At 43.1% G+C, this 17,742-nt stretch overlaps 1 protein-coding gene across 1 annotated transcript; it reads right to left on the bottom strand.

Annotated features, from left to right (window-relative positions):
* Positions 1-1,540: 1,540 nt before the first annotated feature.
* On the bottom strand, positions 1,541-3,277 carry LOC147899851 (peroxidase 5-like). Its single transcript, XM_087377481.1, has 4 exons — positions 2,940-3,277; positions 2,607-2,795; positions 2,343-2,508; positions 1,541-2,186 (listed from the first exon to the last, which is right to left on the bottom strand). Exons 1-4 carry the CDS (start codon positions 3,141-3,143, stop codon positions 1,774-1,776), a joined length of 972 nt encoding a protein of 323 aa, XP_087233607.1. The 5' UTR covers positions 3,144-3,277; the 3' UTR covers positions 1,541-1,773.
* Between the last annotated feature and the right edge of the window lie 14,465 nt (positions 3,278-17,742).

Below are 17,742 nucleotides of genomic sequence, written 5' to 3' on the forward strand. Positions count from 1 at the left end.
TTTCCTTGAGGTGGCAATCCTGTTACCCTCCTATATGTAGAGATGACCACTAAGGTGGTTACATGAGTGCCAATATGGTACAAGTGCACTTATCATCAAGCTTGTACTACCTATGGGAAAGACTAGTGCCATTTTACATAGCCACCAGATGGCTGCACACAGTTGATAGAAGGTGGCGAGCTCATACAACTAGGTAGAAGGGACCATTGCCGTTACGCTCAAGCTAGATATGCATGGTGACATTGTGGATAACCACACATGGTCTTGGGGTGTTTTCACTCATAATACCAAGAGCGATAATCGGCTATCACATCTAAGGCAAGCTATATGCGTATTGGTCAACAACCACAAAAGATTGTAGGTAAGTGTCATCTTCTACATAGCTATTTGCTGAACCTTGTGTATGCATAGCTTGTTACTGAACTGAGATGGCTCACACTCACACAATTTATAAATAAAAGGATTGTTGTAGATAGAGCCTGATGGTCAATCAGATCTACCATTGCATTCCTCAGATAGAACTGCCGTTGGGTTTTCATAAGCTTTTGGCCACTTAACCCTGATCCATTTGCTAGAAATAATGCAATCTTGTCAAGTAGTAGCATATACGATGGATTGGTAAGAGCCATGTGTTCTTCTTAAGCTACATAGCTCCATATCTGCATTGTAGCAAAGAATTCTCATGAGTCCTTAGTGTCTTTGTCTACCCTCTACAATAAGAGACATTTTCCAAGAGGTATCATGGCTTACGTCTTTCAAAATTTTTACAAAAAAATGACTACTTATATAGTCATGTAGAATTTATACATTGGTTATTGATTCACCAAGACTTGTCTATTTTTCATCAAGACTTATCTTACCATCCTTTATGGGATTGGCTATGGAACACACCCTAATCGAAGCCCCCTCCAAAGGCTCTACCCAAGGGTCTTGGAAATTTTTATGCAATTTGGACAAGAACTGGGCTCTATCTGTCTAAAACTCCCTCTACCCCCTACCATGCCTAGGAAGGAGGGGAAGCCCAACCTTGCCTCCCAAGAAAGGTCCACGCGTTGGGGAGTAAGGGTTATTTTTTGTGAATGCTTTCGCATGGCCGCTCATCTAGCTGAATCTTTAGTACATTGAGCATAGAGCCAAGCCAAGGGGTGCCTATGGGGGAGGGGGTCTTAACTTGAAATTATATTTCCAAGAATCAATAACATTTTAAGATCTCACCTTGGAGACCCAATGGTGCGGATGAGGGCAAGTCTCTCACCCTTCGTAGAATAGTCATGTTACTAGTGTGTGAAAGAGCAACTCCCTGACACCATTTCCTGCTGCAACGCTCCCCATTTCCGAACAGCATTTCGTGTGTGTGTGTGTCTGAATCCTGCCTAATCATTCAACTATCTTTAATATTGCCTTGTGGATGTTGGAATTTTGATTTTACGAGATTCTATAAAAGGACGTTCTTAGGTACTCAAACTACAATTTACAAAAAGGCAAAACCAAAAAGGAAGGATTGCAAAAAGCATCGAAAGAGACCGATGCAGGCCTGACTTATGAGATCTAGTCCCGTAAGAATTAAACGGTCTTCGCCAGGGAATCAGTCAATCCCGTGGATGTCCAACCTTCTCACGCAGAGAAAGCGTATATAAATTAGCAACACGGTTACAGGAGCAAGAGGAAAAGGATGCGAAACAAGCGATAACAGATCTACAAGAATTAGTCGCCAACTGATTTGGGCGAATGGTTTGTTGTTACGTATGTATAAGTAGCGCTTCAAGGTGGCCCTCAACTATTGACAAACCTGCAGTCGGTGCGGATCTCTCCCTCTGCACCAGTCTTCAATCCAATAGAGCCCATTCTGATGAAGGCAGGACCAAAATTAGCAAAGAAACTGCCGTCATCTTGCGCAAACATCTGCACGAGGGCCTTCGTTCTAGAATCCGTGAACAATTCTTCGTCTGCTGTGAGAAGCCCCTTTCCTTGCTCGAGGTTTTTGTAGTAAGCGTCATCGAAGCGCGTGCTGGTCAACGCATCCAGAGGCACTGTGGTGACTGGATTGGATGTTCCGATAGGACAGACCTTCTCCAGGGACTGAGCAAAGGCAGGATCAAGTGTAGGATCCACAATCGTCGTCCCATTATTTGAGTTGAAACGATCGCTGAAGGCTCCGCAACGGGCGACCCCTATGGTGTGACCGCCTGCCCAAACCCCCACAAACGGAGTTCAGCCCCGTCCGCAAGACGACAGTAGCCATTGCCGCATACGTTGTCATGTTTGCAAAGACACAAACCGAAGATAAAAATGACGCTACGAATTTTAGAGTATTTTATAGTCAGCAAGAATCAGTCACAAACCTAGAAGAATTACTAGGTCAGTCTGCGACAAGCCCTTTGCTTGGAAGCTAGCCAGCAGCTGGTCGAGACTCGAGGCGGGATCCGGTATGTTTGCCGTTGCATCAGAAGCTAGAGATATCCGACCATCTAAACGACCTGTTGGCATGTCGAAGTTCGGCCCTCCTGTCTGCAAGTAGAACCAAAAAACAGAGGAATGCGATCAATGTCTTCGTGTATAAGAACAAAAGCTCACGACTAGTACAAGCAGGGGTCTTGTTTTCTTACGGCTACTACAGCATCTCGTGCAGCCAGCGCTAGAATATCTGCACACGATACCGTCTTCTTACACACTGTCTCCAAGGTTGCCTTCGCCTGGTCTATGACATCATACCCATCGACAGTAGCGCTGGCAATGGCGCCTTTTTCTGCTGTATTATTTGTTGTTGAATCCAGCAAGATGGAACCATCGCAACCCTACGGTTGCAGCAAACAGAACCACTTTCAATCGGCAGCAGGCCGAGATTGACAATGCACCACTGCTTACGATCACCTCCGAACAAAAGCGGAACTCAGATTCCGAACAACGACTTAAAGAGCAAGGCTTTGCGTAGTACTCACTCGAACGAAACAATCGTGGAAGAAGAGCCTCAGTATCTTAGCAGGGGCACCTGGATCTTGCTTGAGAGCTGCTGAAATTGTGTCTGATACAATACTCTCCGCCCTCGGACAGGATGAATCGTAGAAGTGCACAAGGAGCTGTCCATGGCATACTGCGATGTGCAGCGCCAAAAACGCTGCAGAAATCAGAAATGCAGCAGCCATGGCTAGCTGAGTCGAAGCTGATCGGAGAGAGCCTAAAATGTTTGCTCCAAAAAGATCATAGCGTTAAGGAGATTTTCAGTTCTTTTGTCGAACGATTTGCAACGGTTGCTGCAAAAAATGAAAGTCTGGTCGTGTGAAAGATGGTGAGAGCGGGAGGGTCCCGATTGAAACGCGTGGAGCTTTCATTCGAACGCTACACTCGCGTACAGTGAGCCTCTAGCGTACGAGTATGACAGTGCTGGAGTTTGATAGAATGGATACTGTTAATGGGTAATGGCGGGGTGGCGGTTGAGTTTTGCAGGGTGCATTGAAAGTACGTGCGACAGACGGATGATGAGCGAGCTATATCGGTGTGCGGTCCAACCAATATATAAAGATGGAGCTAGCAATAGATGTAAGAATGATACGGCATACGGTGAAATTTATTGGGAAGATGAAATCGAAGGCAGGGAGGTGGACGGAGCACAACATGTGTGTCAGTCGAGTTGATAGTTGTGTGACTTGTGTCACTTGTGTGCTGGCTGGCACATGCAGGCGGATGGCAACAGCAGTTTTTTATTAGGAATGCAAGCAATTGTCCGACCCTACGATTCATACAAAGTTATTACAAACACGGAATCATACAAACAAACATATGTATAGAGTGAAGGTCATTTAAAGACAGAAGTTGAAGGGCCTAAAGCTGAGCAAAACTTTAACGATGAAAACGTCAGTCAACTTGTCGTTCACCCAAAACTCGTTTTTAGTCCTTATGCACATTGTTCAACGACGATAGTTTTTTCACCCTTTAGCTGTTCGGTTTTACGATATCTTCGTCCTTTTTATGGAACGAGAAACATCACATAGAGCTTGCATCGTCTCAGGAACCGAACTTCCGAAGGATAGCAATGACCAGTTGATCTAGTATAAAAGAGTCAAGTTGATGGAAGAACGGAATCCATCGTTTTGTTACTCCAGCAGCCAGCACAACTGCGCGCTGCGATGTTGTTGATGATGAATATCTCGCTGCGCGCTGGGTGAAAGATCTAGCTGCGCGCTGCAACGTTGATACAATTTGCATTATGCCAAAGCTCTGATGATACTTTTATCACATGCATCACATTTTAGCAGCGGTGACAGCAGCTGCCACACATCTAAATTCCAAACAAATATGTGCGGCCCCCTACAGAACTTTTGCAGACGCCGACAGACAAATCTCATCGTCAAGCCAAAACTTAACACGCAAATATATATACACACGTGTCACGCACGCACGCTCGCTCCTGTGTATCCGCAATCACAGAAACAGCATCGTGCCCACAGAATGGATAAGAGAGTGGATTTTTGTTCCTACAAATTGCGAGCTCTTCCTTGACCTTCAATTTCATCACACCCGCTCGATTCGAATATAGATTGCAACAAACATTCCAATTTCCTGCACAAACTCTAAACCCAAGCATTTATGGCAGCACGCGGCATCCTCAGCGGACTCATTAAAGAGTCTGTCCCAACATTCAAACATAGTAAACTTTTATCTCATGAGTCATCATCACGTTTAGGGCTAGTGCACACGCACTTGAAGGCCACACGAAGGAATAGAACTCAGTATTTGAGTGCCCTCAGGTGCTAAAAAATGCACAAAATGAGCACCAATGCATGGATGAAAACCTACTGCCGATAGCTAGTCATCTAGGAAGGATCTCTAGGTCCGGAGAATGTAGAGGCACAACAACACAAAGCAACTATAGACGCGCTTGGTAGACGCGCAAAATAGCAGGCGCGTCTATAAGCATTGTTTTAGTAGAGGAATTACAGGCGCGTCTAAAAGCGTGTCTAAAAGCTCGTCTATTTGCACGTAAATTGACGCGTGTACTTGCGCATCTAAACTGAGAAAATACGAGCCCGTCTAACATCGCGTTTATCAGCGCGTCTATTTGTGCGTGTATTAGCGCGTTTATTTGTGCGTTTACACTGAGAATCAAACGCACATTTAGGTGCGTAGATAGACGCAAACCAGAGAATACAGAAAGTGAGATTTTGGTGTACATCATTGCTTTTCAAACATTGCCCATGATTACCAAAGCACATAATTTTTTGCAAGCCCACATATACAAGAATTAAGTGAGATGAGGAGAATGAGACAATATGTAAAATAGTTTTGCCAATATCAAATATGGGGCTACGGTTCAATCTCATCCTTAATGAGATCAACCCTAGCCAAACTATCTACTTCAAAATCCAAACAAGTGTTTAGATCTATAAATACATTCAACCCACTACTACTTGTGCCACTCATGTGCTCATCGAAATCAGCATCTCGAATGGTAGGCTCGTCCTCAGGGGTAATGGCCTCAATATCTATATCTCCTATCTCATGATCATCCTCCTCTCTCGTATCACGGTCATCATCACGTCCATGGGCATGATCATCCTCCATACGCTCCATATTAGTAAATGTACTATACATCACTTTGGAACGTGGCATAATAGGTATGACATGCCACCATCTATTATTATCCACCATTGGTTGATAAACAACCTAATTCAAACACAAATACAATCATGTTATTTTTCTTGCATCAAATATTTAAAAGCGAGTATTTTTATATGTGTGCACAATACCTGTTCACATTGTTACGGTAGTACTAGTATGTCCTTCCTACTTTGCCAAAACTTTGTGGAGTCAATAGTTACAAAGCCACTTGCATGGCGTTTGATTGTTGCATTAGGGCCTCTTTCCACCACGTCCTTAAACCACTTTACATCCAAAACATACACAAAGAAGCGTCGAAAGTCAAGCATAATAATATCTTGGATTATGCCACAATAATCATCCATGGCTCCATTGGCTCCCTCAAAGCTAGCAATAACGCCGCAATCTTGTGTGTTTCTCTTATCATCAATCTGTTGTGTTCGAAAATGCTTGCCCTCACACCATATAGCATTGAACATAGTGCACTACACCAAGAAAAAATCAATTAAATAAGCAATCTAAATTATTAAAAGCTCCTAACTTATGCATAACATTCTATATACTGACCTTGCTCATGCATCCCCTAGCATACTCCCATTCTTCCATTGTGATATGCATCCCCTCATCTTTCTCTGCTTTCTCCATTTCATCAAGTAGCCAATCCACATGAATATCCTTTGGAAGTGCTCTTAGATACTGAGGGCATGGCACACGAGATCCGTGGTGTGTACGAAAGAGGGCCCTTTCTTCTTGTCTTCTTGCCTTTGCATCCTCGTATCTTGTCACCCATCTTTTCATCTATTAAGCATGCAAAAGAGGTTGATACTATTATGCAACTCCGTGTCTATTACTTTGTTGCGTCCTTTTCCTTGAGGCACAATAGAGGTCATCCTTAGGTCTTCATCATCTCTCCATAGTGGTGGGAGAGAGCAAGAAACTCAGAAATATATACAAGTGACTCTTGTACCAACCAACCCTCGGCCATGCTACCTTCGGTTCTTGCATTTTGTCTCACGAAGCCCTTCAAGGTCTTCATGAAGCGCTCCAGGAAGAACAACCATCGTGCATGTATAGTAGCGCATATAGCAATCTCATCCACCAAATGCACTATGAGATGTAGTTGGCTTGTGAGAATAGAACGTGGAAATGTCTCCTCCACTAAACAAACCACCTCCACTGACATAACTCGAGCATTCTCAAGCATGGTGGGATCTATTTCCTTTGAGCTCACATACCTAGAAATGAAAAAGTACAGCATATTAGCAATATGCATTCAAACTTGCACGGAGCATTGATACACATCATATTTTGTATCATGTAAAGTACCTCACAAGCTCGCCCATCTTGTAAATACAATCTTTCATGTCCTTCGATGCACTACGTGAAATGCTGGTAGGTAGTATGAATTGAACCCACGAGGAGGTGGTTGATTAGTTGCTTATAACTATTCACTCATAAATTTGAAAGGAAAAAGATATTATGCACATAAAATACTTACTTGGAGCATCTTGTGCCAATCATGAGATTTCAAGCTGTATAATTGCTCTACACCTCTTTTCTTGCTCTTTGTAAAGGCTCCCTTCAAACACCTCATGGATCCAGTGGGAGTACGAATTGTAGTAATAGCGTGCTTCACCGTTGCCATCTCTAGCTTTGATAACATCCACGATGCACGAGGTAAAAAAACACGCCCATTTGGTCTCTTTTGTGGCCAAGTTTCACGCATCCTCCCTGTGGTACGTAAATCCTTCCTTATGCCTACGGAATCTCGTGTCCCATTCAAATGCTCCCAAATGGTAGATGCCACATTCTTGAAGATATGCATGGGATCAAGCAGGTGATTGATCTTGAGGTGGGACCAATATGGTAAACGATAAAAGATGGAGTATCTAAACAAAATAAAGTGTTAGCGGGCAATCTTTATTTCCAGCCAATATAGCACACAATAGTTACAAACCCTTATCGGCTCATGCCAAGTGGTGGAGGAGTCGTGGAACCATCCCAAATTCTCATCCAATCTCCCGCAGTGAGTGATTGTGGGAGGACTTCATTCCAAGGGGCAACATATCTAGGATGATCAGGTGGGAGAAATCGATGGTGATTCTCATAGATGACCTTATTCAATGCGTCTGCCCATGAGGCAACTAGCGAAGGACCACAAACAGGACATGCATGGTAACCCAATGTAGTGAGACCTGAACAATAGACACAATTAAGAGTGGAAGGTGGGTTTAGGGTGCCACATCCTTTGCCTATTCATAATTAGAAATGCAATGCTTACCTGAACACTCGCCATAGCCTGGGAAGTCATGCATCGTCCACATCAAGACTACTTTGCAGTTAAAGTCTTGTGACGAGGGAGGCCTGCTCACATCATGCACCTTGATACCTCTCCAAAGTATCTCTAGCTAGTCAATCAAAGGCTCCAAATAAACATCAGGGTTTTTGACTTTATGTTTCCCTGGAATTAGAAGGGACAGCATAACATGTCCTTTCTTAATAGCCATAGAGGGTGGAAGATTGTAATTCACCAATACCACTGGCCATACACTGTAAGACGTGCTTTTGAGACCAAATGGGTTCACACCATCCATACCCAATCCAAGTCTCAAGCTCCTAGGTTCTTCCTTGAAGCTTGGCCATGTGTCTTCAATATGCTTCCATGCAGGAGAGTCCGCGGGAGTTCTCCACTTGCCATCGGTTGATGGATGGGAGGAATGCCATGACATTAGCTTTGCAATAGATTTGCACTTGAACATATGTTGGATGCGAGGGATTATGGGAAAATATCACAATACCTTACGAGGCACGTCCAAGGTTTTGAGATCTGCTCTATATCTTGCCTCTCCACAAGTAGGACACTCTCTTGCATCCTTATGTAGTCCACGAAACAAAACGCAATCATTGACACATGCATGGATGCGCTTGTAATCTAATCCTCCAAGAGAGGTCACATGTTGCCTTGCCTCTTGAGGTCGGTAGTTTATTCTCCCTTGGAAGCATTTTACACAGTAGCCTACACGTGAAGACCATAAATGAGGAAAAGCATTCGAGTAATTGACCCACTAGCATAATTCACCATGTTTGCCAAATAGACTTTAAAGCTTACTTGAGTAATGCATTCAAACTTGCATTGCTCCATCCATAGATGGTTTGCAAGTTTAGTAACTAAAGGGAGGCACGTAGAATAGAGAATGTGCACCCCTTAAACAGTGGAGTCGATGCTGCAGTAAAAAGATCATCCTGCTCCATGCTATCATCCCTCCCTTGATGGACATATAAATCCCGCATCATATCATCAAACACCTCCTCCTCCACGGCTTCATGAGGTAATGGCGGAGGGCTACTATCACCATCACTCCATGCATCCGTAAAAGTCCCTCTTGAAGATCCCACCTCATATCGCCGACTCTTCGCCTCCTCATGGTGAGCATAGGGCAACATATGCGGATGTGGCATTGCATCCTGTATCAAATTAAAACGGGATCATAACTCAAACATATGAACACCCATAGGTATCTCAATCAACCTTAACTTACAAACCCTTACCCTATTTATGGTCACATCCCATTCTCCATACTTTGAGATATGATTGAGTGTAATCCTACGTGCACGATACACGTTTCCTCGACATCGATCACACAAACATTTAATTTTTTGCTCCAACCACATTTCGTGATGGTGGATACGGAGGGTTTCATCCTCACTTGAGCTACTTGTTGAAGATGAAGACATCCTACAAACAAACAACCCACCAAATTTGCTTTCTTCAAATGTTTAATTTAAACTCTATGGCGCGTCTAAAGGCACATCTAAAAGCACGTCTAAAATCGCGTCTAAAAGTGCATCTAAAGGCACGTCTACTCTATGTATTTAGATGCGCCTATAGACGCGTTATTAGACGTGATTATAGATGCGGCTTTTAAACTTGCTTTTAGCGTGCTCGCTTTGCTTTTCTTCACATTACTTATACTTCGCGCGGCTTGCTTCCTTCCTCATTAGCAGATCCACAGTTTCGATGCTTAAGAGGAAGGCTCCCATACTTACTTCCAAGCTTACACTTAAGAGGAAGGCACCCACACTTACTTCTAAGCTTAAAGAAGAGGAGGAAGAACAAGGAGGAGAAGCAACTTTGAAAAAGAAGAAGAACCTTCCATACCTCTATCCAAGTAAGTCCTTTTGCAATTGATCTTGTTTGGAAGTTTGCTCTCTTTAGATTTGTACTTTCTCGTATCCAAGAAGCGCATGATCTGGATATCAGTGTCACATTTGTGTGTCGGGTGCAATGTCCTTTTCTACTTTTTAGAAATCTCGTCTGTCGGAGCGCGTGTATAGGCGCGTCTCAGAGCACATTTAAAAGCGCGGCTATAGGCGCGTCTAAACGCGCATCTAGCCTGTTTGTAGACACTATTAGACGCTCTGTTAGATGCACTATTAGACACGTCTATAGACGTGCTATTCAGACGCATCTATAGACGCGATCCGACAGTAAGCCTCTCTTCCCTTCCCCTTTCTTCTCAGCTCATCAGTAATAGATTTTTTTCCTTTTTTCCAGTTCAACATGTGGCCAGGAAGCGCTTCCAGCTCACCTGATCCCCAGGAATCTATTTGGAAGGACTTTCAAGTCGGCACTACAGACTCCAAACCACCCCACACCGCCTGAGATCACCCCAGTGGAGTCAGCATAGCCATCTTATGCCCCTTCTTATGCCCCTTCCCCCATACCGTCTTATGCCCCTTCCCCCATGCCGTCTTATGTCCCTTCTGCCATCCCGTCTTATGCCCCTTTCCCCATGCCATCAGGAGGTCCTTCTATCTCGCAGAGTCGTCGACGAACCCTTGTGCCATCGAGACTCGGTTCTCCAGCTACGAGTGGTCAGCGTAGTCCCGTGCAGTCTCCAGCTATGAGTGGCCAGCGTACGAGCTCGACACGACACAGTAGCAGGCGTAGTAGCAGGGAGAGCGGTGGGGGATGCATGGCACAGTGCTTTGGGAGGGGTGGCGGTGGGGACGATGATGATTCAGATGATTTAGACGTGCCTCCAGGTGATGGTACGATTTATTATGACATCACTCAGACAGGAGGCATCTTGATGGATGCGAGGGGAAGGACATCATGGCCTTCGTGCACTCTGTAATTACTAACAATTACAGAGATTGCTTTATCCACTACAAAGACCAGCCAAAGAGGTTGGCTGATGAGACCCTCGTTGTGACAAAACATGTGTGCCTCAGGATCTATAGAACGCTCTAAGGTGGATGAAACCTGTGTGAAGACATGATGAAGAGAGTGCTCATGACATGTATCTCAAGTCAATTAGGTTCCAAGATAGATTAGCTTGGACTCATAAAGAGAATCTTGAGATAGTGTAAAGTGCTTGATTGAATTACTTCAAATGAACCTCCCTTTTATAGGTGAGGGTACTTACATTCATTTGCTTGCTCACATGTGGGATATCTCCTCCATGCCATGTGGCAGCTTATCCTTTGCCCATACCTTTGCTCTACATGTGCTCATGGCACCACAACTCTCAACACCTCCCCTTGGTGCCATAACCCTTTGGCTATTGCAAGGTGGTCAGATGTGAGTTACAAATCCATCACCTCCCCTTAGTGCATGCATTGCTACTTAAGGTGGTCAAGTGTGGCTTTTACATGTCAATACCTCCCCTGGGTGCTTTCATAGCTACTCTCAGGTGGTTAGGCTTGATTTACAAAACATAGGCAAGGTTGGCAAGGTTTTTGTTTCTCAATACATTCCATTTATGTCATCTTTTGGCTCATGGCTTGATGACGACTCGTTTGCTTCTTTGCTTGGTGTAGCTACCTGCATGATGCTTTGTTCTACCATATGCCTTGATGCTTTATGTGTGGATGCCATGCTTTTTGCTATGGTCATCTCATGCACTTGTGCTTTTGGCATGCTTTCTACATTCATGCGTTGCTTTTTCATTTGTTGCAAAGGTCTTACCAATTAATTTCTTTCAATATTGGCAGTGTCTAATTGCATACAATGATTCTGATCTGGCAGGCGCGTAGAGCTCGAAAAGACGATCACTTTTCCTTTTTGGAGCATGTACAAATTCTTTCTGGATTGAGAGTTATGGCTTGTTGAAGCTTTTGTGAAGAAGAGGGGCCTTTGATGATGTGGCACAGGGATTCACATGCTGAATTCCAAACTGTGCTTAACAAGAGGCTGTGCTTAGAAGGCACTGCTGACTGTGCATGGTTATGTGGCTTAACTAACCCTATCTACTTGCTGACCAAGGTTAATTCTACCCAAGTTAAGTCAACCAGCAGTCAATGACCACACCTAACTAACCAAGGTTAACTGTGGTTGGATTAACTTAACCATAGTCAAGCCTTATCCTGCCACGTGGCTTTTTGTGGGAAGACCTTGGAGAAGGAGATGGCTCCGTCCGTCGATCTGATGGCATCACGTGAGGAGAGGCATTGGCGCTGTGAGCGGATCTGTGAGCGGCTACTGTTGCAGGCTTCGTAGAAGAACCGCAAACTTCTCTCTTGCTTGGCACATCGCATAGCCATTCAGTGGCTCGAGCTATTGCTCGCGTGGGCTTTCCACCTGCGTCTTTTATTGCAGCGCTGCCCCATCGTGCCTGCGTAATCCTGTGAGCTCTCGAGCCTTGCAAATGGAGCTTCTCAGCTGGCTGCCCTTGGAGTCCATCGTGATTACCTGCAGGTGGCTGTAGAGGTCGTCTAGAGAGCCGCTCTTGTGGTCGACTCGACTTAGTCAGTTAGGGAGTCGCTGGAGTGCTAATTTCGATTGTCGTTGAGAAGCTGTTGGTTGCATTGGAGCCTTCGGAGGATGGCATTGTTGCTGAAAAAACACAGGGGCACCCACAGATGAGCTAGAGCCTTAGTTTTGCTTTTGCTCTTTGTATACACAGAGTCTCATTTACTCCTCCTAAGCCCTCCATTGATTCTTTCTCCCTCAAAACTCACGAGTCTTAAGAGAAATGCTCTCTTTGTTTCTCAAATCTAGAACTCAGATCTCTCTCTCAACCACTTGAGTGAACACTCAAAAAACCTCAATATCTCATAGAAGGAAGAAGAAGAAATTCTAGTTCTCACAAGAACGGAAATATCTCAAATTTTCATGGACGGAATTCTCTCGATCTAAAACTAAAACTAACCTAGGAGAAAACGTGTGCTCCTAATGCAACCTACAACTAATCTAGGAGACTAGACCTAAGCTCTGATACCATGACAAAACATGTGTGCCTCAGGATCTATAGAACGCTCTAAGGTGGATGAAACCTGTGTGGAGACATGATGAAGAGAGTGCTCATGACATGTATCTCAAGTCAATTAGGTTCCAAGATAGATTAGCTTGGACTCATAAAGAGAATCTTGAGATAGTGCAAAGTGCTTGATTGAATTACTTCAAATGAACCTCCCTTTTATAGGTGAGGGTACTTACATTCATTTGCTTGCTCACATGTGGGATATCTCCTCCATGCCATGTGGCAGCTTATCCTTTGCCCATACCTTTGCTCTACATGTGCTCATGGCACCACAACTCTCAACACGCTGCTGTTCGCTCTAGGTATCCTAACCCCCCCAATCGCCAGTTCACAGATAAATGGGCCAAGTCAAAGATTGTTACGATACTTGGCAATAAAAGATCTTCGCTTAAGAGGCAGGCACTAACGGAGCTTGCCAGGCTTGAGGCAAGTCAACCACTAAGGGGCCCGCCCCACACCGCTCACAAGCGTGAGTGGAAGAAGGCAATGAAGTCAGCGAGGGAGGACCCCAGTCTGCAGCACGTGGAGGCACGGAGGATCCAGATGGAGGAATATGGAAGCGCGCATTTTGGAGCAGGGGGTGTTGAATCATGGGAGGCCCAATTTGTAAGTATCGATCTCAAATTATATTGCTTATGTAGTTTATTAGGAGGTTGTTTCTTTGTACTAATCCCTCCGCAAAGTGTGTCGTTATGCAGCTTGAGATCATGGGCAGATACCCTACTCCTGTGGAGACAGCCTACCACCGCCACCATCGCAGAGGAGATACATGGAGGCACTTCTATGATGACGATTTGATTACTGAGGAGCAGTATACCCGGGCTATTGGAGCGGCCCCCCAGGTATTTGAAAGTAATTAAATAATGCCAAAATTATAAGTAAAGATTTGATTTTTCATACATTGATATATGTTGTCCCTTGTTTACAGCCCCGTGCACAAGATGATGAGGAAGACGAGGAAGGAGGCGCAGAAGGGAGCACAGAAGGAAGCGTGGAAGGGAGCGAGGACATGGAGAACATAGATTAGTCGTAGAAGTAGTGCTAGCTACTCTTTTTTGTACTTAAAGCCACTGGCTTGGCTTGATGCCTCTTGTATATACACTCCTCTTATTTTTTGTACTTGAAGCCACATGACGTGGCTTAGCTTCCTTATTTTTTGTACTTGAAGCCACATGATGTGGCTTAGCTTCGTGCTATATGTATATACAAGCACTTTTTGAGCTTTCAATTTTATTGCGTTTTGGAGTTGTAATGTTTTATTTGGAATTGTAATTAAAATGTGGTTGGCTATAAGAATTGAATTACACAATGTGGATATGGAATTCTTGTAACTATATAGCATACACAACATACACAGCATTCTGTAAATTAAAAAAAAAAAATAAAGCGCGTCTATCAGTGCATTTATAAACGTGTCTATTTACGCGTCTGTTTATTCGACAAGTGTCTATATTTGCATCTATAAACATGTTTATAAGCGCGTCTATTTAAGCGTCTAAGTGCGCTTCTATACACGTGTGTGTCTAATATATAGATGCGCTGATAGATGCGGGTCTCCAGACGCGAAAATAGACACGCAAATAGACGCGCCCGTAAGTTTTTTATTTAGTTCGGAAAACGCGTTTGTGTGCACATCTATGGGTGCTTTGTCTTGTTGTGAGAGAGGCAGACGAGGGGGAGGGAGACAGACAAGTACCAGAGACTCAAGCAGCCAGTGATATTTCTATCCAAAGCTCACCTTGTGAAAACGCGTGTGAACAAAATTAATCCGTTTCAGGCCTCCTCGACTTTGGAGCTAGTGCACAGCTGGTTCCCCTCCAGCCTCCCACTTTTGAGGGCGTGTGCACTAAGCCTTATATATAGGAGTAGCATGACCGTCTAAGACACACTCCTCTAGGTCTCAAGCTCGCATTTTAAAATATCTTTAATTTCATGAAATAAAATTTTAAATTTCAAGACCACCTCCACCGTAGGCACTCCTTGGCTTGGCTCTATGCTCAGTCTACTCAATGATTTAGCTAGATGATCGGCCATGTGATGTTGATGAGGCGCAAACCATTACACAAAAAAGCCCCCCCCTCTCTCTTGCTCTTCCTTTGACTCTCTCCCTCATGCATCCACACACACACACACACACGCACTAAAACCTCTCTCTCTCTCTCTCTCTCTCTCTCTAGTAGACGTCCATATGCATGAATATTTTATCTTGAGCACCTCTCACACTTTATTACATATACCAGTAACCTGACCCATCTACGACAGGCTAAAGACCCACTCTGCTGGGTCTCAACATGGGATCACAAAAGCAACCTTACTAATTTGAGAATGGTATCCAAAGTGGTGTTGCCACATGCTTTCAACATGGCAACAACGGTAAAGCTAGTTGGAGACAGACCTTGCTCCTACTTTCACACATAAAAGTCAAAGGCTTCCTCACTTTCTTCTCGTTTAACACACCCCAAGGTCATTGTACTCCATGTAAGCACATTAAAGACATGCAATGCTCCCACATTGTACATGTCCACCAAAGTGGTTCCCAGAGAGAAAACAAACTCAAAGCCAATCTTTAAAACTCTAAAGTTGTTTCCTAAACTTGCTTTAAACTTGCTTCCCCTTTTTCATCATGCAAGGCTATACTGTTGGATGCCCTACCATGCCATCCAAGCATACAAATACAAAGCTGACACATCCTTGTCTTGCTTGTCACAACCCATGATCATGCTAGACCAACAAGACACATTGTAATAGACCAAGATGGCAAATAGGTGCTTAATGGGAGTTGTGTAGACCTCTGATTCTTGTGAATGCTCCTCAGCTTGAACTCTAAAGGCTACACATGTAGCAAAAATACGAAGACTCTACGGAAAGCACGTAGTCAGTTTTGTAATGCCACTACCAAAGTGTGGCTTGAATGACCGCTGTGCCTCAATTCAACTTCTAAAAAAATATCAATTGTAGAAAACCTCCCTCTATTACCACCGTATGAGCTCTTGCTTGTATGCATGCTTTGCATAACTATAAATTGTGTAAGATGCGAGATGTATGTGCTCATTAATTGAGGATTCTACGCTTGGCCATAGATGGATGCAACCCTTGTGAACCTTTTCGAAGATCTTAAATTTGAAAGAAGGGAGAATGTAAATATTATATGTATACATATAAATGTTAGCAATATTGGCCTATAAAGGGCCTTGGTGTGGTCCTAACCCCCTCATGGTACCTTGGTAGTATGAAAATTAAAAGGGGGGCAAGGAGGCCGTTGATGGACAATGGACACGTGTACAAGATTATCCAATAAGCATGGGATTCACCTGTGGTACTTGGTATATAATAAAGAAGATAGCCCCTCTCTCACATCCAAGCCGGTTCTTTTTGGTGGATGTGCGAGAGGCTCACGTGGCTATGGGATGGGGATTGGGACCCTCGCACCTGGTGCTTCCTTAGGCTACCATAGTAGCCAACAAATGGTATCAGAGCAGGCAGTCGGCCTGCGGACTGTGACATGGGATATACGTGGATTGCGCGGCAGCTGCGTTGAAAGCAACTGAATGTGGGGAGTGGTGGCCTTGCATGCTCTGGACTGCTGTGATAGTTGTGTGCAGAAGGCGACATGCAACACGTTTCTCAGAGTGGCGGTTGGCACATGGAATTGATGGCATGCATCAAAGGGAGCTACAGTTACTTGATTTTTTGAGCTCTTTGTGGGCGACCTCATGATTGGCTGTTTGGCCGTGTGTGGGTGGACAATGTTTGTTAATGACTGGCAGTTCTGAATTTGATTTGATTCGTGGGTTAGGCCCATGGGTGGCTGTTACCAATATTGGCCTATAAAGGGCCTTGGTGTGGTCCTAACCCCCTCATGATACTTTGGTAGTATGGAAATTAAAAGGGGGGCAAGGAGGCCCTTGATGCGCAATGGACACGTGTACAAGATTATCCCAAAGCATGGGATTCACCTGTGGTACTTGGTATATAATAAAGAAGATAGCCCCACACATCCTAGTTGGCTCTTTTTGGTGGATGTGGGAAAGGCTTGCGTGGCTACAAAATGGGGATTGGGACCCTCGCACCTGGCGCTTCCTTGGGCTACCATGTGGTAGCCAATAATAAATGTAAATACACTTATAAAGTAAAATATATAAATATCTATGTATATACATAAATATATATATATATATATATAAATATAAATATACATATTTGTTAAAGTATAAATCTAAATAAATAAATAAATTATATATATATATATGTGTGTGTGTGTTTTTTGGTTTATCTAAATAAACATAAATATTATATATGTATATATATAGTTGTTTATATCTACATATATGTGGTATGCATTAATAAATGCAAATATAATTATAAAGTAAGATATATAAATATCTATGTATATAAATATATATATCTATAAATATAAATTTATTTATATACATATAAATATACATATTTGTTAAAATATAAATCTAAATAAATAAATAAATATAAATATAACTATAAATATAAACATAAATAAGTAAATTATATCTATATATATATATATATATGATCTCTCTCTCTCTTTGTCTCTCTCTAAATAAACATATATAATATTTATATATGTTTTTTGGTTTATCTAAATAAACATAAATATATAAATATTATATATGTATATATATAGTTGTTTATATCTACATATATAAATATAAATTTATTTAAAGACATAAAAATTTATATAAATATGTAAACTATAAATAATTTTAATTTCAATATAAATTATATATAGTCCATAGTCTCTCTCTCTCTCTCCCTCTCTTTCTCTCTCAACTTCTCTCTTTCTCTCTCTTCCCCCCCTCTCTCTCTCTCTCTGTCACTCTCTCTCTCTCTCTCTCTCTCTCTCTCTCTC

Source organism: Dipteris shenzhenensis, chromosome 7 (genome assembly GCF_047967505.1).
Source record: "Dipteris shenzhenensis isolate YYH24624 ecotype China chromosome 7, Dip_SZ_1.0, whole genome shotgun sequence".
NCBI classification, from domain to species: Eukaryota; Viridiplantae; Streptophyta; class Polypodiopsida; order Gleicheniales; family Dipteridaceae; genus Dipteris; species Dipteris shenzhenensis.